General features: G+C 43.6%; 4 protein-coding genes across 4 annotated transcripts; 2 read left to right on the top strand and 2 right to left on the bottom strand.

The window, feature by feature from the left end:
* Nucleotides 1-175: 175 nt before the first annotated feature.
* Nucleotides 176-2,148, top strand: LOC131888121 (uncharacterized; the record flags this gene model as incomplete). Its single annotated transcript, XM_059236907.1, is given in 5 exon segments — nt 176-393; nt 469-640; nt 703-882; nt 1,700-1,885; nt 1,952-2,148. Coding segments are annotated over 5 exon segments (864 nt in total). The 3' UTR covers nt 2,060-2,148.
* On the bottom strand, nt 2,131-3,774 carry LOC131888123 (small nuclear ribonucleoprotein-associated protein B-like). The gene is made up of 2 exons (XM_059236909.1): nt 3,636-3,774; nt 2,131-2,779 (listed from the first exon to the last, which is right to left on the bottom strand). The coding sequence occupies exon 2, from the start codon at nt 2,759-2,761 to the stop codon at nt 2,210-2,212; it is 552 nt and encodes a 183-aa protein (XP_059092892.1). The 5' UTR covers nt 2,762-2,779; nt 3,636-3,774; the 3' UTR covers nt 2,131-2,209.
* Nucleotides 3,775-8,127: 4,353 nt separating this feature from the next.
* On the top strand, nt 8,128-10,437 carry LOC131888120 (uridine diphosphate glucose pyrophosphatase NUDT14-like). Its single transcript, XM_059236906.1, has 3 exons — nt 8,128-8,773; nt 9,542-9,866; nt 10,098-10,437. Exons 1-3 carry the CDS (start codon nt 8,268-8,270, stop codon nt 10,416-10,418), a joined length of 1,152 nt encoding a protein of 383 aa, XP_059092889.1. The 5' UTR covers nt 8,128-8,267; the 3' UTR covers nt 10,419-10,437.
* A 910-nt stretch (nt 10,438-11,347) lies between these two features.
* Nucleotides 11,348-17,646, bottom strand: LOC131888119 (protein abrupt-like). The gene is made up of 3 exons (XM_059236905.1): nt 17,016-17,646; nt 13,487-15,099; nt 11,348-13,241 (listed from the first exon to the last, which is right to left on the bottom strand). Exons 2-3 carry the CDS (start codon nt 14,978-14,980, stop codon nt 13,116-13,118), a joined length of 1,620 nt encoding a protein of 539 aa, XP_059092888.1. The 5' UTR covers nt 14,981-15,099; nt 17,016-17,646; the 3' UTR covers nt 11,348-13,115.
* Nucleotides 17,647-22,305: the final 4,659 nt, after the last annotated feature.

The raw sequence follows: 22,305 nt of genomic DNA, 5'->3' as shown, positions 1-22,305 counted from the left end.
GAAGCTTTCTTGAATGTCGCCCTAGTTACCGGATTGAGTTTCGCCTAAACAAGTTTGACAAACCCATTGAGCAAGATACACGAATCATACGTCAGACCAACTTTCTGGCAATCCAAGGCCGAACCTACGGTTCGTGTGTTTCTGCAAGTTCCCACCAAAGTACAGAATCATCAAGATGGTCAGGAATAGATCCAAATCCCGTGAGAGGACTCCACCTCATCTGCCGAGTTTGGATGTCGAAACCAATGGAAATGGAAGCCATTCTGCCTCATTGAGAGGATCCCATCATAGCCGAGTGCCAGAGATTCCAAATCAGCCACTGAACACACTTCTGCCTCAATTGGACAATGACACAGAACATCCTCTGGCGTATTATGTCACTCAGAATGTGGTGTAAGGGCATCTCATCTTGCATTTAGGGGTTTTGGGGTGGGTTTGGAAAGGTTGACGACATTGGTGTTCTTTCAGGCTCAAGCTTGCGGATGACAGACCCCCTTGGTTGTCCGTATCCAAATCGTCCGAGAAAGGCGTGTATGATTTTTTCAAGAACAACACTCGATTTCAGACGAAACTCATTGACGAGTTCGTTAAGGACGCTCTTTTCCTGGAGATTTCCGGGATGTGTGCGTCGATTATGACAGTAAGTGAGAGCAGGGATGGGAGTTTTGGGAGGATCCAAGAAATGACCCTTAATCTTTGAAGGAAACCGAATCGTCCAATCAAGAAGAAGCCAAGATCAATGGATGGCTTGAAAGTCAGGTCATTACAGATGAGGTGTATCACCTCACAGAGAAGATTGTGTGGGAGACCTTATGGGATACAGCTCGGAAAATGGAGAAGGAGGATGTGGACCACTTACATGAGACATACAGAAATGAACCCGTAAGAGTGCTTGAAGTGCAGTAATAATAGTGATTCAAATTGAGGTGATCCTTTTGCATTAAAAAAACAGCTTTGGAATTAGCAAATAAAATACTTCTTTTGAGTGAAAAACGTAAGAATGTAAACCATTCAAATGTAAAAAAATGATATATTCGAATTTCTCAGAATAGGTGAAGGAAATATGCATTTTTTCGTCTTGAACAACCCAAGTGATAAACTTTCTTGGGTTTCTATTCCCCAACTAATTTTTCAATTAAATTCTAAGCATCAAATAAAAGTAGTGCGGGTTGAGAGAAAATCCCATCTGGGGCCTTTTTTGCAAGAGAACCAAAGCTGTCCCTTTTTTCTTTGTCGTTGAGGCACTAAATCTTCTGCACCTTTTTCTGCAGTTATGTATTGAACAAGAAAATAGCTTTTTGGCTTTAAGATAGATAAAGGGTCAATTCTTTTAGTGTTAGGCGCAACTAATAAACTGAGCTTGTCATCTAAGTTTTTTTGCAAAGCTATATTTATTAAGTTCTTCTCACTTTTCAAACAGGCCTGACATCTTTCTCTAACCAAAACCAATTTCAAAATTCCATTGAATTTGGAAATGGTTTTCTTTTTCTGGTACCTCTCATGTTCATTGATGGGACTTGCTGCCCCAAAACAGAATTCAATGTGTTTTTTTTATTCGATTTTTGAAATGGTAAAAACCACCTTATTCTAACAAACGCCTTTACATGGTAAAATTCAACCGATGGATCTGAACCAACCCTGCATAAACGGGCTTCAAAATTTAGATTCTCTTTGATGACGTGGTGCGTTTAACTTGTAGCCCGACGAGAACATGTTGCAAATCTTGAAGAAACGATACTCCACCCCGCTCAAGCCTGAAGAAGGAAAGCCCCTCCTGACCAATAATTGTGGTGAAATCATCTATCACCTAAACAAGATGATGCTGAAGGGCACTCTCATGGAGAACTACGCCATTCGAAAGCTACAAGATCTAGTTATAACACAAGTAAGCGCTATCATAATCAATTTAAAAGATATCTTAATATCTTATCGTCTCAATCAACTCGTTCAGGTTGCTGGAAAAGTTGTGTTAGACGAGGCATTGAAATTCATGGAGGACCACATGGCCGAGATCGACGAGGAGGAGCGAATCGAAAATCCTCCACGAAATGCATCTTGAATAAGGGTCTGAAGAGCAACGTGAAACCTTGCACTAGACTCAATTCAATCATACAATAAATGCTTTCCGAACAGTTTTTCTACCGTAAACCAGCGTTTTATTTACAATAGACTGCATAAATCTACACAGGTAGGAGATCATCGGTGAGGATTAATACGAAAATCCACGGCCAAAGCCGGACGGAGGACCACCACCACGGCCGAAACCGCCAGGAGGACCGCCACGACCCGCTGGGGGTGGGCCTCGCATCTGAGGCGGGGCACTCACCGCCATACCGCCCGGCGCCATCATGGAGGGGGCAGGTCCACCCACTCCTCGAACAGGACCTGACAAACCTGGAGCGGCACCACCCGCACCCATGGGCACGCCACGACCGGCAGCCCGACCCATGCCAGGTCCACCCGCCCCCGGAATGGGCACACGGGGCATCCCTTCGTCGGCGGGTGGAGGTCCTTCCACGGTCATGGACACGATGTTTTCGCCGCGGAGAAGGACCAATCCGAGGACACGCTTCTCTTCTCGCTCGGCAGACTTGGCAGATTTGGATTTGAGCTTGCGGAACTCCTCGCAATCGCCCAAGATGAGGTTCATGTGCTTGTCAAAGGCTTTGAAGGTGCCGATGAAGGTACGCGAATCTTGAAGAATCACTCGCATGCGGTAGTTGATGTACGCGGACATCTTGTTATTGCGACCGACCACCATATTGAACGGAGAGGAGAGCTAGAATAATGGAACGATGGAAACATAGTCAAATGACAGGCAAAAGAAAGGGGTTGATGATATCAAAAATGACCCATCGAATGGTCCCTCAGTAGCTGAATAGCCCTGTTTAGCCTTCTAAATATCTGCTTGTAGAAATCTCTTAATCATCACTGAAGTTGGATAATCAATCCAAAATGGGTTGGGGCCCATTTTGGTTCGGTACATTTCCCGCCAAGACGAGACCCATTCTGCTCGGTAACCAACATTTTCATATTTGAACAGAAGCGGTCCAAGAGGCAGCCCGAACACGGCAATCATCTTCTCCCCAAGCGACGTGGGTTCAAACCCCGGTACCGGTCCTGAGAGAGTGAGAGAGCGGACTTGGCGCAGTTTCCTAGACGAGAAAGGTCCACGACTCGATTCTCTTCACTCACCTTTCTCGAAAGGAGACTTTAAAGCACCCTTCACATCCACAGAGCCAGTCTAAGACAGACATGACACTACCCAATTGGAACCATTTGCACAGCCAATGTGATGGCTGGTTTCGTTAGTCGGGCGAGGCTCAACCTCTTGGACCCCACCCACCATCCCAAAACTTCCCTTGACTCGACCCTACCCGCCATATATTTGGCACCTTCTTTGAATTTGTCACAGCTAGTACTTCATGGTCATCCAAAATCAAAGAGAATCCAAAGAAGAAATCCCGAACCAAGCGCTTAAGCGTCACTGTTTCACCAACTATTTGAGTGGCCCAACGTTGGACGGAAAAGCCGCTTGGGTCCCTCGTGATTTTGAATAAGGATAGACCTGGCCCAACGAGCCCCAACCCCCCAAATGCATGGCAATTCATACTAGAATGAACCCAGATACTTACTTAAGCCGACACGGACGGCTATTAAATCGTAGGGAAAAGGTTTGGCCTTTGACGATGGGATCCACTAAAAGCGTGAACCGTCGTTTTCAGAAAGCAAACACAAACTAAGGTGCAGTTGAAAACAGGGTGACTCCATGGTCACCTGATGGGGGTTATTGTGAGGCGAAAAGCAGAGCGTTGGCGTTACTTTGGCTATTCATAACACAACCAAACCTCGTAAAAAAGTTATAACGTTTGAACCTCACGTTTCCGAAAACCTAGGTCACTAATATTTCAGGACTAGTGAGTGCCTCATCATGGTTCTAGTTAACATGTCATATCATATATTAACATATAACATATATTATATGAACAATGAGATGGGTATGTTTATCACGATGTACTCAATGGAATCAATAGATAAGTTAAATGCAACATATAGGGCAAATTGTGGCAAAAATTATTTAAGTAATTGAAAGGAATTATGCCTTCAGGTATAATTTAAGAAGATTCACTAGGCCTACAAATGATTGTAGATAGTTGCTGAAATTTTGCAACAATATCACTGAACGCTGTAATGGAAAAAAAACTACACTAGAAATAATCCAACTTTTAACGCTTTTTCCTAATAACCTGTGGAAGGGTGAGATATTTGTGCAAAATAAACTCAAGCCAAAGGATGATTGCCCGTCCAGATACTACTTGACAACTTTGCTCTAATTCGGGCCTCTTGGTCCAATCGTACACTCTTTAACCATGGAGATAAGTTAGCTATAAAGCAGGTAAAGTGCAAGATTTAAAGCCAAGAGCACTTTTGATGTTCCAAAGAGCAAGCATAGATTTTGACGCTGACCTTTCTTATGCAGAATACTTTGTAGCAGAATATCCATAGTTGCAATGACACCATTTTGAAATGGAATTACAGTTCATGGTTTGAAGCCATAACTAAATTGCATGAGTATTTAACGTCAAAGTGCTTGATTACTAACGTTGCTTTGGTTAAATCATGAAACCTGGCGGTATGGCTGCAACTCTTTAAAAAATGACTGCATCTACTACATCTTATCAATAAGGTACCCACTATCTTGGAATTGGAATAACGAAACCCCGGGTTTGGTCACGCTGTAGAGCAAGCAAGATAGTTAGAGTTGCTAGATTTGATATGAGCTCGAAGGCCAGAAGATGACAGTTGAGGCGAGACGAGTTTTTAACCGTCTCCGTGTTTTAGATTGTTTGTCAACGACTCTAATAAAGCACATTTCTAGTGTATATTGCATTTTTGATTTTAAGAAGTTCCCAATAATTGAGTGTGAACCGTGGCATTTGCGTTTCGAACCAATTAGTATTTCTTTTGAAGTAAGAATTATCTGACCGAGCTGTATTGGCTTACGGTAAAATGAGAAAAACATCAGTATTCCTTATTTGAACCTGAGTTTTGAGACCACTTAGTCGGCAAACCTCTTCGATTGATTACCAACATGAGGCCAGATTGGCAATCCTGCCAAATGGTTTGCTTATCAATCAATGAACGCAAGAGAGATTTCAAATCGCGAAACCTACCTAGTACCGCAAATTTACAATCCAAATCCAAAAACTGGACATGGAGATAAAATCGTGCCCTAAACAATGATTAATGACTCAATAATATGTGGACTCCACAAGAGGAAGAAAGTTGCAATAAACGAATACAAATTGTCATTTTTGGCATGATTCCTAGTCTGGCATGTAGGTTTTGCAATGTATTCATTCTGTCATTCTCTGACTCCAGGTACTTGGGAATTTGGAAAAAAATTGTAAATCTTCAGTAAGTGCGGAAAAAAGTTGTGAAATAACGAAAAAAAAGGGCTGAAAAGGCAAAAATAAAGTTGCGACAATGGTAAAGCGCTCTTTTTTAGCCCTCATCACAACGATTTTCAGCTGCAAAATGCTGGCCATTCAGTTGCATTCACATTGAGTTTCTATATTTTGTTAAAAAGATCTTAAAATTTTGATCTTGCATTGTTTGACGTTTGGAAAGCTTTTTAATTGAGACAAATGTTATGGTAAGCGCTTGCAGTCTTAAGTTATTGCTAATGGCATTCCTCGGAAATGTTTCCTCGTTACTTTTCCTTTGATGTAGATAGATGACCAATATTTTATGGTTTTCCCCCATCAAGACCATACTTATCTAAAGAAATTGTGTTTTTGCTTCAATCAACTCCTAAAACCTAACATTTCAAGACTTCGTATCAACATTTTTCAATAATGAGCATAATAGTTCAAAATGTATCGGATCATAATGCTTTGGGGAGTCAAGATTTGTTGGACCCTGGGTGGGGTAATGATTGCTGAGGGTCTGAAACAATGTCGCAAAATTCATGATGCAAAAACAGTATTAGACATTGTCAAGCCAATAAAGCTTCCCTGTTAGAATGCTATGCCTTAAGTCGTGGAAATTGGATGCATCATAATCATGCCAAAGAAGGATTTTCCCTACTTGACAATTGCACTGAATCAGGTCTTCGGTCCAACAGTATTTATTATTTGATTGAGAAGATGTAAACAATAAAGTATCAAATGCAACAAGATTTCAAACCAAGAGCACCCTCAGAGTAGTTAAGAGCAAGCACAATTTTCATTCCTTTCATTGTTCATAATGTGCTAGATGGAAATAGTTGAAAAATTGCAATATTTGTTGAGCCTTAAGTTTCCTCAGCTGTCACGAGATAAACGAAAAATTGAAGGCCATTATGCTGTTAGATGAAAAAGGAACGAGTAATTTGTTTAGTTTTGGGGGGTCGTTACAATTGCACAATTTTAAAATGTAATGAAATTACGGCTCCTTTTGCGAAAAAAAGGAGCGAATTACTGTAATTTCGTTTCTTGTAATTTCGTTACTAATGCCCTGTTAATAGTAGAATCACATAAATCTGACCACTTGATATACTTCGACAATGCATAAACATTACCGTTTGTGTTATATATCTCTTCTTTAACATTCTATTCAAACTTTACTTGTCAACTCCGTCTTCAAGAAAAACTTTACACTAGTTAGGAGCTCTAAACAATTCAATACTTTTTGCATTTATCATTTGTGTCAGTTTAAAAACGACCTGCAACGGAACAAAGCAAGGTATATCCGGTAAATGTTATTCTCCACCGATTAGTTGGCGGTGCTACTTTTTGAAACTTAACCTAACCTTACCTAACCTAACCTTACCTAACCTAACCCAACCTAACCTAACACGTTATTAATAGCCTTTAAGGTCTCTCTCCAAACCTTTCTAACAGTTTGTCACAAATTTAAAAATGAGCACCGCCAACTAATCGGTGGAGAATAACGTTTATCGGTATATCCTCGGATCCTCGGGGGGAACTCTGAAAGAAAGGAAAATGAAATTTGTCCACATCAGCATTTTTAACCAGATCGTTTCCGTAGCCAAATCTACATGGAATTTTAGTTTGCCAGCATCGTCGTAGTTCATCATACTTTTGCTCAGAGCCAAGTAGGTGCATTGCCAATTAAATCATAGAATCAAACTTTAATCCTCAATTGGCGTCACTGTCCGGTCAATTTGAAGCCACTGATAAAGACAACAAATTATTACTGCGTCCGTGTATGCACATATGGGGGATGCCAGTGTCCTTTCTTTGATCTGCAGATAAGTTGGAGAGCAATATCAGGTAATTATATGGCAAATTATTTGTATATTTGTAGTATGTCCCATCACCAGCGCCATCACATGAGTCGCCAACACTTCCGCCAATACCCATTTATCACCACACAAGATATTCCGCCGCCGGCTGATCTTCATTCAACGATTCGGGCCGCTCTTGACACGCCCAACTACCTGGGTGATCGGCTTAAAAGCACTCCGGCTAAGATTTTCAGGCACACTCTCTTATTCCATGGGCCTATTTTAGAAGATTTAGTGACCTTTTTAGAGGAAGTAAACGGTATAACAGTATGGTGTTGTCAATCAGTTGAATCATCAATAATTCTGCATTGCAACTACTTCGATTGATGTACTATACCTCGTTTTTCTATCTAGCAATTTTTCATCTCTTTTTGTGCTCAGTTAGGAAATATTAAGTTCATGACACTAGACCCAACTCTTGGCCAAGTTTAGGATCGTTTCGAAAATATCTCAAAACCGGCTTTACTATTGAACAAGCTTATTGACCCTCCCAAGCCGATATGTTGAATAACTAATTATTTAAGTTAAAAATTTGAATGTTCAGCCATAGAGTACTTCATGATCAGTAAGTAATCTATGGTTCAGCAAACGAAATGATCCGCCACTACAAAGAGTTTCCAATCCTTGAAAGTTCAGCTCTACGATTTTCTGAGCTCATCAGATCGCTGTGATATCTGTCAGGGCCGCTATGAAGGGCAATACTTCTACCAAAATCTCGCTTTCCTCCATGTGAAACAAGCCTAATATCCCTATTCTGAACTACCTCTCCTTGCTACTTTACATTATTACATTACCCTCTCTAACAATATCGTAAATTGACAGCGTTGTCCTATTTGGCAACATGTTCCGCCAATGGCTTCCAAAGCGACAATAACATGGCAAACCTGAAAATCACCACTACATCTTCCTGCTACAATTCACCACTTTTCCTTAAGGACAATCAAAGTTCCACCGTACGAAATAGTTTCTCTTCAACATGCCCAAAGTAACGAATCCGGATCAACTGATCAACGACTTCGGGGGTCCTCGGGTCTGGCTGTACGATCCTTCCGAGAAGAAGGTCCACTGTATATTCTGCGACACGAGTTGTCCGGCGAATCGGCGATCTTGCGTGATATCTCACGTGGAAAGTAAGAAGCACCAAGCTCAACTCGTGATTCACGGCATCCCCGACATTCGCGGCGTCAAATTAGAATACGAAGAGGACGATGAGGCCGTGGTGGCCGTGGTCGAGGACCGATTGGAAGCCCCTTTGCTCTTCCGAGGAGAAGAAAATGAACCGGAAGTGAGCGAAATCCCCTTTGCCGAGGATCTCTGTCGATTGCTCAGAACGTGGAATGTTCCTTTGAATAAAGTGGAAGAGCCGGATTTTGTGCGATTCCTCGAGAAATATGCGGGGGCTGAGGTGCCCAATCGATTCATGTTAGCCAAGATCATGGAAGAACAGGGGAACGAGAGGGAGATTAGTTTACAAAGATCCAGGTAATCATTAGTAGATCCTTAAGGTTAAGAGGGTGTGCCTGTTAGATGCCAGAAAACAGGCAAGACCTATCGCTTCTGGGACCACTTTGTGAAGCATTCGCAGGAGTTGTCGCCTATGTACGGGCCTAAAACGGACTTTAATCGGTTCTCCTCGCCACATGATGGATGGTTGTTCCATCACAAGGATAACTTGGATTTGCATCAAAGGATCTTGAAGTTTGAGCACGGACAAGCTCAAGATCTAGAAGTGCGGTCTCATTTGAATGAAGGCCCGGGGCCTTTTGAGGCCAACAGCCCCTTGGAGTTCTTGGCTCAACGGGAGAAAATGAAACTGTTGAAGGACAAAATGTCCAAAGAGCTGACCATCGAAGAGGACCGCCATGACCGATTCAAACGGAAAAATCTCGAAACCATTGGCAAACCACGCCCATATTTCCCACCTTGGGACCATTTGGCTCAAGAAGGCCCGTCTCGTATCAAACCTCGCCCTAAACATCGAGGATGGACTCACGGAGATGACTCGGAATCCTGGTTTTTGGAGGCTAAAACCCGCGGTGCTCATGATGACTACATGGACTTTTACCAAGACCGCATGGACTGCCACCTTCGAACTCCTCAAGCTGGAAACATGGCCTTAGCTTATTAATGCTATCCTTTCAGTCGTCATTGTGTAGCAGAAATAGTAGTACTTAGTAGTGGTAATAGCATACAAGCATGAATTATTGGGATAGTGAGCTAAATTTGGTCGCGTTTGTGCCGTTGTTGCAGAGCCATGGAAAACATTACAGAGCTGAAAGTGGCCCCTCTGACCGAGTCCAGGTTTGTCAAACCTCTCCGGCTCCATTACAAACAAGACGACATTCCCAAAGTCTGGGATATCATTCAATGTCATGCCAGCGTCGCCGTTGTCCTCTTTAATATCACCAACCAGACATTGGTGTTTGTGCGCCAATTTCGCCCTCCCGTGTATTTCTCGGCCCTCCGACGAGCTCAAGGTCAAATTGAGCCTGGATCCGAAATCAACCTTTGCGCTGCCAACCCAAAAAAAGGCATCACGCTCGAGTTGTGTGCTGGAATAGTCGACAAGAATAAGGTGAGCATTGTTCAGCACCCTCCAAACTCATGCCCCAACTTCCCTTGCAAAATGTCATTTCTTGTTGATATTCCCCATAAGCCCCCGGCTTAGGAAGGTTGTGAACAAAACCAGTCAAATTGTGGCCCCCATCTACCAAGTTGGTCGATAATAGTTTCCTGTGTCATTGGAAAGGCCAGACATCCTGTGACTGATCAATGTTTGTATGTATGTCTTCCATGATGCTTTCAGAGTCTGGCTGAGATTGCTCAAGGGGAGATTCTCGAAGAATGCGGTTACGAAGTGCCCATTGGCAATATCCGACAAATCCAGACCTTCCCCTCTTCCGTTGGAGTCGGTGGAGAGTCAGCTACCTTGTTCTACGCCGAAGCCACTTCAGACATGAGGAAAGGCAAAGGAGGGGGCGTGGTCGAAGAGGGTGAGCTCATTGAAGTGGTGGAAATGAGTTTGACGGAGACGAGGGCTATGATGAATCAGCCTGAAGTGACTATGCCTCCAATGGCCTTGTATGGTCTCAGTTGGTTCTTTATGAATAAAATGAGTCTCACCTAACACGGAGGGTTCACAGTCAGTATAGATCCATTTATTACATTCAGTGTATATGTGTGTGTGTATTTTTTGCATTATTCTGTCCTCTAGCTCCCGTTTGAAGAGCTAGGCTATCTGGTTGGTTGTGTTTTGTTTTGATTATACAATTCTCACATTCCTGGGAATCCAGTGCTAATTAATTCCTCTCAGAGAGGAGGAGAGCTCCTCTCGAACGACTTCCCTCCTACCTCTTCTACACGGTACTACTCCAGTGCAACAGGTTCATCGGCAATCATCATTATGGTTGAAATAGTATGATATATATATACTAATCACGACGACTAACAGAATTAATAGACAGCCATAGAAGAACTGGATTAGAGGAACACAGCACAACTTGAATCAATTTCGTCTACAAGACACACATGTCTTCACCGAAGTAGTATCAGAAGTAGNTTGGTTCTTTATGAATAAAATGAGTCTCACCTAACACGGAGGGTTCACAGTCAGTATAGATCCATTTATTACATTCAGTGTATATGTGTGTGTGTATTTTTTGCATTATTCTGTCCTCTAGCTCCCGTTTGAAGAGCTAGGCTATCTGGTTGGTTGTATTTTTTTTTGTTTCAGTACTTAGGGAACACTTGGAAGAAGGGAAAATGACATTTTGGGGCAGGGCAAGAATGGATTCATCTCACAGAGAAAGCGGGATGGAAGGAGAATTGGGGAAGGAAGTGGTGCATTTCATGAGAAATTGGGTTTCAATTCAGCTTTGTCAAAAATATGGCACATTGAATACATCTGTTTCATCATCAATCTGTCGCCTCGATTTGTACTAACGCTTCTCTTTTTTTTGTTCTGGGGATGCTTCTTTTTATCGTGGTGATGATACAACAACATAACGATGATGCTGGTTATTGTTATTCTTAATAAATCGTAAAAACACTGACGTCTATAACTCGGGCGTTAATCATCATTCCAATGAACATTCAGGTACGAAATATGGATAGATAGACATGTAGAGAAAGGACAGAGACATGTATGGCACAATCTACACGCACACGCATCTAGTATTGTATTCATATGTATAGCATATATAATTCTAGTCTTTTCCAATGTATGTATGTATGTCAGAGCAATTCTTGAGGATTGTTACGTGTCATCACATCAACATTTTAGGTTTGATTGACAAAAGTTGCCGGGTGCTTGGAAGCAATAATGGAGCCGTGGAATTTGTTCCAATGGCTTAAAGCCATTGGTTTGTTTTACTGGGGAAATAGGTTGGTTGATTGATTGGTGGTGGTTTTTGAGTGTGTGAAAATAAAGGAAAGTAAAATTCTTGCTAATACATTGGCGGAATGCTTGGTGAAATTTGTTCGGATCCGGTTTGACCAATTCAAGATTGAATGCTTTGTTACAAGAACGTTTCATTTGGAAAATAAATAAATAATTGCAAAGGAAACGGAAAAAGGTCGGGGTGAGATTTGGGTAAATTGTTGATGACTGACGATCGACCCTCATCAGGCCAGGGGAGAATGGTTGTTGAATCATGATGGATAATGGTCGTACGGTAAGCTAGTATACAAACATGATCCCATCGAGGTTGTCGTTACTGTACACATAACTTGTTCTGTTTCACTATTACTTAAGTACAAAAATCGACAGCACATTCAGATTCTGGAGGCTCCTGGTTGGGCTACACTAGGCGTGGAGACTTGCCCGATGAAGGGATCTCCACTCTACAACACTTGATTTTGATATTGAGCAAAATATCACATTGGCTATCCGTCTACAAACGATTCTTCTTTTCTTCCATAACAAAAGAGTTGCATTATGATGTATGATCCACTTTCCACACTATCATCATGATCGTGAAGCGAAGTTGGAAGGGAGGTTGCTGGGCCGGGTTTCAAGTGGGATAAGGATCATCAGGATTATGATTGCATTGACGGTTATTGGTGGATGGGTTTGAATTTCGGATATGTCGTTCGTGTGTTGCCAGTGGCCACCTTTTCTTTTGGGACATCAACGTGGGATTTTTCCTCGTCATCTAGCTCATTGATTTCCTTCTTTCTGTAATCGTTTCTGTGTGTTTCTGGGGCGGTTGAAAGCCTACTGGTTCTAAAGAAGAAATTATCTGGCTGGAGAGCGGATTGATGGAGCGAGCTTCTGATCTGATGAGGATGGTGTTGAAGAAGGTGGAGGCGGAGTAGGGGTGGTTCTTTTTCTTTCTTGGCACATATGATTGAATTTGCTTCTTTTTGCTGCTTCTTGCATTTAGTACGCTGACAATTAGTAGGATTGATTTGTTCTTGTTGTTTCATTATTCTGTTTTCCATCGAAGACCGGAAGAGCGGTTCAAACTTGTTGTGTCGTCCTCATTTTTGACTCGGGGTGGATCCTTCCTTGCTCCAAGAGGAGTTTCGTTCCATCCACTTTTCTTGAGACGAATGGGCGAAGGAGGAAGCATTGGGAGTTGCATTGAATTTCACGATTTGGCACATACTCCACTCAATATCTATTGCACTACTACCAAGTTAACAGTCACTGATAATGCCGTTGGGAGCAAGGGAGAGGTGGAGGAGGAGATACACGGTTCTTGGACAGACATGGATTTCTAGATCGGGGCATTGGGTGGTTTTGATGATGATGGTGATGATGGTGCTGATAATGATGATGTTGCTGTTGTTTTGTTTGCTCTTGAGGATTCTTCGTCTAGTATCATTTCTTGAGAGGAGCTCCATGATGGGTGACGTGATGTCGCCTCAAGTACCACTTATTCTTGACTTTCTTCTGACAAATCTCGCAATGGAGCTCCCGACCCACAGTGTGCATATTTAGAATATGCTGAAAAACAATTATCATGCTAATCATTTTCCGGGTTAACTTATGCTAGCAGCCTAATAAATGAAACATGCCTCCTAAAACCACCCGCACCCGCTAAAATACGATCAAAGTCCATGGACAATGTTTCACAACTCTCGCATCATAATGGTACAAACTGAGCAACTCCCAACTTCATCCATCCAAATCTATGCCCACTTTGTCCCCCAAGAAAGCTAGGACTCAAGGAACAGCGGAAAAACTCTTACCTGTTTTAGGTTGAATTTGTTCGAAAACATCCTCTGACAATATTGACACAATCGGGGCTGTCTGCTTTTCCAGGAAGGTCCAAGTAGCGCGGCCATTTGTTCCGGGGTGGTGGATGCTGAAACTGGCAACGGCCGAGAGTCCTCGCCCTCCTTGAAGTTCATCATCATTTGTGGCGGAGGTAAACTTCCTTCTTCTGACGTGATGGGGCTACCCGTTTCCGACACCGAGGATTTCCCCGCTGGACTGGTGGAACTGGGAGGGATCGGAACCCCGTCAGAGATGAACCCTTGCGAAGACATGTCCAAGGCTAGCGGCGAGGTGGGCAAGGTGATCTTGGGTCCGGTGGATGAGCTCTCTTGGTCTTCTTCGGCCTTGCAACGGAAACTGTTATTTGGGTGCGGGATGTTCAGCAACTCAGCCCGAGCTACGAACTTGGAAGAGGCCTCCGAGATGGGCGGGGGCGGCGGGGACTTCATGGACAGATTCATGGCCATGTTGTCGTTGTTCATGGGGTTGTTTTCGTCATTGGGTGGGGTGGGAAAGGTGTCCATGTTTCCCAGAACCGTCGGGATGAGGGTGTTCGTCAGGACCTCCACTTTGGGGATCTTGAAATTGGAGCCGGAATTTAATTCCAATCGCCGGGGAACGGTCTTCCTGCGTTTACTGATGGATCCAACTTCTGACGTTGAGGATGAAGAAGAGGAGGATGTACTGGCCACGTTGGCGGTGGACGGTTTTGTTGCCAGACCAGTGGCAGCAGCTGCCAATAGTGACAAGTCGCTCAAGTGGTGACTTGGGATGGTTGGAACAGTCTCGACAGCAGTGACCTTGGCCACTGAAAGTGGGTCAGAGAGGACACCCATCCCGCCAAACACCTGGTGGGCATCCTCCAGACCTTTCACTTCCAGACTTGTGGCTGCAGCGAAGAAAGCCGAGAGCTTATTTTCAGACACCGACACCTCGCCCCGATACATGTAGGTAAGGAGGGCATCCAGGGTCTCGCCTTGAACGTCGTTCAAGATCACCACGGGATGCTGTCCCATCGTGTCCCGGAGGATCCGACGGAAGTATGGACTGCACGACGCCAGGATCAGCTTATGCGCTTGTCGAGAGAAGCCCAGTTCACAAGCCAAGGTCATGTCGGCAAAGTCACGGTCGCTCTCGATGGCCTCCAGGCACAAGGTCATGTTACTCTGAAAGCCTTTCCACCTAATACAATAGGCCTCTTTGTTGCCGTTCATGAGGCTGCTACCGTGGTTGCCGTTCCCATCGTGAAGGATCGTCGGGATGTACGGGGAAGAGGCTGGATGAGGATGCGAGCTGCCCAGGGCAGCCTCCATGGCATTGGTGCTCAGGAAAGGGTGGAGGGGAAGAAGTTTGGCACTGTTCACAGTATTTGTTGTCGTCGTCATTTGAATTGTGGGCGTGTTGTGGTTCGTTTTCGAGTGATGGGACTCGGGCTTATCTTCCACCAAATCCATGATGGCGGTCATTGAATTGAGGGGATGGAAAGGAAGTGCGGGGGGGGGGATTGCGGAGGCCAAGTCGGAAGCAGGATGAGGAGTAGTAGGGATGTCTCGTCACTGTTGGTGTCTCCCTCACTTCTTTGCAGCTGAAAAAGGTCAATAATGGAACACTTCAATAATCACCCGGGAAATCACGGCCAGCCAATCGATCACATATTAGTGCCAGCCTCTCATTCTCCTTGTTCCGTTAGTTGGGTAATCATGATTGGTAACCTCCTCTTTGTTGCAGAGGGCAAACAAACACCGTCATTTTTTGAGAGGAGGAAAGAAATGTCATGAAAATCCGTTGCCAGACAAAGAAACTTGGCCACTTTCAGGTCGGTCTTGGCCGTGCATCCATTCAACTTGGCGACTGATTACATTGAGCAACCCATGATATGATGATGACTACGTGCGACGCTTCGACGACTACGACGACCTAGAAGCTCTCGGAATGCATGCATTCAAGAGCACTTATTGCGTAGTTCCGAGAGTTCATCTCGAGGCTCGACTGTCATTGGCTTGATTCGAACCTAATAAGTCTGTGGCGAAAGAAATCTCATAAACAACTGGGGCAAGTCAGACCTATCTATCTAAAAAGCATCGGCTGATTTCATATCGGAGGTGCAAGGAGCATGACCAGGCCTCGACAACCTAACGTAAGGCCTCGAGAGGTAAAAAGCGACTATGCAAAATTCCTTCCCTATCGTGATCCACACCCAGTCATGACGGCATGACGGCATGTCGGCCAGCAAGCCAGCCAGTCAGTCAGTCAGTCAGTCAATCAATTTGATCTATTTAGAACAAAGTTGCCTGTGTTATGACAAGCTGACATCTGAAGCGGATCCTTCACAATGCAATTGCATTTCTCTCTCCCAAATCCAACGTGCCAGGAGCTGGCTGGCTTCCTTCACATGGATGGACGAACGCATGCAAGCGAGACAAGGACTATCTTAGTTGGCCAGTATTATCCACTATGCTGTCCGTGCCCTCCTGATCCGATGTTCATGACATAAACTGAGGTACGTATGTTCTTAAGCTGGGTGAAACTCGTTTTTGTTTCATTCCCAAAAGTGCGTCATTCAAACAGGAAATATGTCCCAACGTTACGGCGCATTTGGACATCCATCGCTCCAGACTTGCATGCTCTGCCGCTAAAGCACAAACATCATGAAGTTGCGCATCTCTTTGTGATGGTGTGTTCGAGTGTTTGAAAGCCTCGAGCGAAGCTGAATTGTTCATTTTGAGGTGATAGCTAGGTGGGGGTGTCACTAGTGGTCAATAAATGGGTAGACGACGCTGTTGCTTCGTCAGCTTCGACACTCAAAACTAGCCCAAATCCATTGAATGCCAGCCAGCCTGCTTCCATTAGCAATATTACCAGAGCGGCAAAGAGTCTCTTTCAAGGACGTCTCCTTCTCTGATCCGGTAGTGCCACCGTGTGTGCATGCAACCGTGTCCCACCAATTGATACTACTACAACGACTGCAACGACTACTACTACTACAACTACCAGCACCTTCTCTACCTCTCCTCCAGGAGTAGAGATCTACGACCACCAGTGACAGTGCCACCACCAGCACCAGTACCACTGCTACGCTTCTTGTACGAGTATGTCTTCGGTGTTACCATCATCATTGTAGCCAAGATCACAGAGAAGCTCTCGTTTGGCTCAGCCTGACTGAGGGTCTGGCAACCAGAGGAGGGCAACTTCTACTCCTACCACCACCACCACCACCACCAACACCAACACCACCATCGCCACCACTCTACAGCAAGTACAATTCTCTGCTGGCTCCAGAGAGGCAAAAATGCGAGGGAAATCCCGACAGAGAAAGAGATGCAATCTCCTTCAAACTCTACAAGTCCAGATGCACATCCTTAGATAAATACTCCATCACCACAGAAGAACCTTTTTCTCCAGTGCTCACAAGATCTCACTTTGGCTTCAAACACATGGTCATTCACAAGGCACATCACACACAAACCAAATAGTGGTCTCAAAGATTGTTGGTTCTCTTACCTCTCTGCATGTTTTCTTCCCCTGCCTACTGCGTCTACTGAACAAGACGAGTACTTCTCTCTCTTGTTCGATACATCTCAGGGGTCGATTTTTGTGCTCCTAAGCCGTCATTGGCGCGGCGTCCTGGCCGTGCCGCTTAAGGCCGCTGCCAAACTCTTGAACACTCACTGCTCCTCGGTTCAAGCTAGCACCGCCACCGCACGCAAGCAAACGCACTCCATTCGATCGAGTAAATGTTTCTGCATCTGGTGGGCATTATCTTCTGGCTGCTCGAGCAGGGCTTCGAGGAGCTGTCTGTGGGCAAGCTTCTGGAGGGGATCGAGGCTGTGCGTTGTCCCGGCGACAACCTGGTCGGAGTGATCCTCGTCGTCTTCGTTGTTGCTCTGGCACAATCTACAGCACAATCCCCATACGAATGGGCAAGTAAATCGCATACCAGTCTTTCTCTCCCTTGATCCAAGAGCAACGAGAACAACGCCAGTCAGAGGGAACGAGAGAGAGAGAGTGACATTGTGCCTGATGATGATGACGATGATCGCATGGTGAACTCCATGTTCCCGCTGGTTCTCGTCTCCATCGATCCCCGAGCTTGCTTGTGAGTGGCAGTAGACAAGAGCGACGACTGGTACGGTCACAAAGAACAGACCTAGCTAGATCCGTAGAACTATGACCCGACTCACTCAATTTGGCGTGTAGCACTTGTCGACTTCTCGAGTCCACTGCCCTGATATCGGAGTTCTCTCTGTCTGGCTACTTGTGGAGTCAGTCATAGGGCTTCTGCTTGACGAGCTCTTGGGAGGACTGACTGACTGACTGACTGACTGACGGACGGACGGACGGACGAGAATGAACTCTGAGGTTCGAGAGAAAAGGCTGTCATGCTTGGAATACTGAGCGATATCCATAATAATGCGTAATTCGGACGCTGGGGAGTGTTATATTCATAACTTCGTTCGTCAGGGCTGAGATTTTGATCTAGTTTCCGCTGAAATGGAGTCGATTTAGAAATTCCATATGGCCACCGGGACCAAAAAAAAGTGGAGGCGGGTGTGCTGTAATGATAATGTTGCTAAGCGTTTTTGATAGATGTATCATACAGGTTCATATCATGCCATTTGTCATTGAAAGTAATAGGTTATGTAGGCTAAAGGCTAGGAGAGCTACAACAGACATAGTAAACGGAAAATATAATTTTATGCAAAAAAATAATTGCAGCCCTTAGACTGAAAAGCTTTTACTATCCATCCAAATGATGTGAATTTGATTAAAATCATGATAATATGCAATGCTGATTTTTCTCATTTTGGCCCATGTAGTGGCAATTCATTCCATTTTGCAAGCACATTTGATCCATTTGCAATTACTAATTGCCATCAAGGTTGCAGGGCATTAGTAATGAAATTACAAGTAACGAAACTGGAATAATTAGTTCCTTTTTTTCGAAAAGGAACTGCAATTCTATTACATTTTAAAATTGTATAATTGTAACGATCCCAAAACTAAAAGAATACTCGTTACTCGTTTCTTTTTCAGCTTCAAGAAAGGCCTTTAATTTTTCGTTTATCTGAAGAAACGTAAGGCTCGCCAGAAATTGCTATTTTTTGCTATTTCCATCTTGAATATTAAGGAACAATGAAATGGTTGAAAATTGTGCTGGCTCTTAACTACTCTGGGGGTGCGCTTGTTTTTAAATCTTGTTGCATTTGTTACTTTACTTCTCTATCAAATTCCGTTGGACTGAAGACCTGATTCTTTAGTGTGATTGTCAAGCAGAGAAAATCCTTCTTTGGCTTCAGTATGATGCATCAAATTTCCAAAGTCTCCGCATTTCCATGACTTAAGGCATAGGCTTCTAACAAGGAAGCTTTACCGGCGCTTGACAATGTCTAATGCTGTTTTCCATCATGACTTTTGCGACATTGTGTCAAACTTTCAACAAGCATTACCCCATCCAATTGAAAGCTTATATCCAGTGTTACCGTAGTATCAATATTCTAAGGCCAGGAGGAGGTCACCGGGCAAGCGGGAGAAATTTAAAACTTTTGTCCCATTTAATCAAATGACTTTTCCTTCACTTGAATTTGGCTCTTTTTGACTGAGAACGAATTGTTCATATTTGAGCTCAATCGAAGGTTGGCGTCAAAAGTTATGAGCTTTTAAACCTCAACGCAAGGCGTGCAAGAAATAGACGAGACAACACCACGTTGTAAAGGTCCTAACAACGTGGTGCTTAGTCGTATTTTCTTAGTCGTCGTTGGGCGAAGTTTTGAATGTTCATATCTTTTGACACAGAACAGAGACGGTTAAGCTCAAGACTGGCTACCGCGTTCAATCAAATTTAAACTTATAATGCAAGAAATAACACCAACAGCTTCAATAAATTGGTATATAGAGAGCGGAATGATTTCTTTCAATTTCAAATTGGAATTATTTCTCCCTTCTTTAGCCGAAAACAATGTTTTGCTTGCTTCTAATTAAGATGCTGAAGCATATTTTTGCTGGAATTTGTACTCTCTATGTATGTCCATCAATCGTGACGTCAAACGTATGATTTTGTGCAAATCATATTAGGCCCGATCACTTCGACCTCAGTAGTTATGACATATTACCTAATTAGACATGAATGCATCGGCCACACAGTTATTCCCTGTGGTTACCTGGCTGAAAAAAATTGTCCCATATACGATTGCAAGTCAAAATATTTCCAATTTTCCACAATAACTGCACCAAGTTTTGACGAGGAAGCAAGCAAAAAGAATCATCAATCTTGACTGGTATTTGCGTAAGATTTAGGTCATTCTGTGAACTGTGCTAATTGTGCAAACTGCTAGTTCCAATTGTAATACATATATACAGATAAAAGACTCACACGAGTCCAAATTTTGTCGGACTCACCCCAACACTATTAGATACTAGTAACTTAATGTTAATACTCAGATTTTAACTAAAATTCACAATCACATTTCATCTTCTGACATTCTACATCTTTTGGATGCTTCTGTGCTTAATTTTAGTGATTCATTCAGATATATTGCAGGAAAAACGTTAAAAACTGGGCCAAGTGAGTCATTATTGGGTGGAAAAACTATAACCAGGTGGAAAAGGAGTTGTAAGACTGTTAAAAGCTATAACCAACGACCGCACTCCTCGTATTCTGCCATGGTTTTACTCCTTTTCCCTATCGTGGAGACAGTGGCATGACATGTAGTATATAGACTTATTCTCCTCAGTGAATGATTGCCACTTGTCAGAGAGAATGCTTTGTAAGAAGAGAATGGACTCTCCACATCAACACTCAAAAGGGCATTGCTTGCGCTGGGCTGCTCTTGCAGGGTTGCAGGGGTCCTGTGCCATCAAGCACGGCCTTTACCCACTGTACCTGAATTACTGCAGCCCCTTGTTGGGATGACGTCTCTGATTTTGCTCAGCAAAACAATGGCCTTGGACAACAATGTTACAGTTTTTTGAAAGAGGATGGAAACCAAACTGGGCCTTACAAAACCTAGTTCATTCTTGATAGCACCGAACTGCAGGATTAGCAAGCCATCCCAAATGCTCCTGGCTTCATCAGGATCAAACCTCTTCTGTGCACTTCCTTGACCTTGTTGATATGATTGACATAGTGGAAAGCTTCTTAGCGGGTTTAGCACAGGCTCATGGGGGGAGAAAGACAAATTGAAGAAGTTTTCTTTTAGGGTCATGTGAGGGTTAGGGCCTTTCAAGAAAATGTTCCACCCTTTTGGTATGAGTCGGCTCACTCCTGAAAAGAGTAATCTAACAGTCTTGGCCACCTGGTGTAGTCAATTCGCAATGCAAGTAACCTACACAAGCTCCGGGGATATCTCCAGGTCTTTGCCACATTTTTTCAGGTGAAGGACAGCATCAGAAAGCCTTAGCGTTGGATACTGCTGACAAGATCAGTGCCTGAGTTTGCTTCTGTAAGAAAGATCAGGACACCAAGTACAGCCTGTGAATGTAGGGGCATTTGAATTCGACAAATTAAGAGTTTCAACTCAAATAGTTAATTTTGCTTTCTGCATATTTTCAACAACATATTGACAATTTAGACGAAAAAAATTCTTGACAATTGCATGAGATTGGTGTACAGAAGAGGATTGGAAAAGATATCATCTCATGGGACTGAATTTTTGGGGCATATTGTCAATAGCCATTATAAGTTCAGGTGACCAAGCTCTAAGTAAACACACCCTATGCTTCAATTTCCTTTGGACATTGTTGTTTTAGTAACAATGTTAACCACATTTCTTGGAGCACGGGTCCGTCCCATTTGGCCTCTGATTGTAGTGATTCTACGCTCCCAGAGAGTAAACGGTTCCAATTTTAGTGAGGTGCCTATCATTAGAACGGGCTCGGTTTTGTAACAAATCTTGCCTTCAAAGCATGAAAATTTGTCATGTTTACCATTTCTGATAACGAATGTGGTCACAGCTACAAAGAGTCAAAACTTCCAAACCATGTATGATATCAGAAATTAATATTTAAGCGTTGAAAAAACATGATAAGTTTGAACAAATCATTTAGATTCGAACCATTACATGATTGAAATGGGTCCGAACTCTCATTTTACCCCTCCACGCCATGATAGTAGTTCGCTGATGTCAGTCGTTCTTGGGCGATCATCATCATCACTCCAAAGAAACAGAGCAAACCCAAGAACGTTGGTAAACACTTGGCGACATTGGGTGTAGAAATGAACCCAACGCAGTGAATGCACAGGAGTTGTCATGGGAGTACCCAAACTGGACTCGTTTCAACAAACGATCCTGGGGAGTGGAATGGAGAAGGTGGAGGAGGTAGCGAAGACAAAGTCGACGAAGACGCCGTCGGTGATCATTGCCATCGCGGACAAAAAGTTGCGATATGGAAATGATAACAAGACTGGTAGCTCAGACATGGTAACGTAAGATAGAGGGGAGCAACGAGTAAACTTTATTTGGTTGAAGAAGTTCGCTTCATTTCAAGACGAGTTGGAGAGGATCGATCGATATACACAATACTAGTACAAGGAAGAAAGCGTCGTTCGAGAAGCTGGAACCTAGCGGGTTTTCTCCTTTCTCGAAGGACAAAGACAATCGAGGATGACAAATATGCAAAGAGGGGAGTTTTTCCTGGCTGGCCCAGACCGATTCAATGTAACAGTGTCGACAAATGTCGAGTCGAAAGCCAAGAGATAATGCGACGGAATTCTTATCCCAATGTGGAGTCGTACTTGACCATCAGACGCCATCTTTCAGCTCATTGCCGAACCTCATCCATTCGGACACATCAG

Source organism: Tigriopus californicus, chromosome 10, assembly GCF_007210705.1.
Source record: "Tigriopus californicus strain San Diego chromosome 10, Tcal_SD_v2.1, whole genome shotgun sequence".
NCBI classification, from domain to species: domain Eukaryota; kingdom Metazoa; phylum Arthropoda; class Copepoda; order Harpacticoida; family Harpacticidae; genus Tigriopus; species Tigriopus californicus.
The sequence above is the reverse complement of the archived record's forward strand: the minus strand, read 5'-3'. Positions and strand labels throughout refer to the sequence as shown.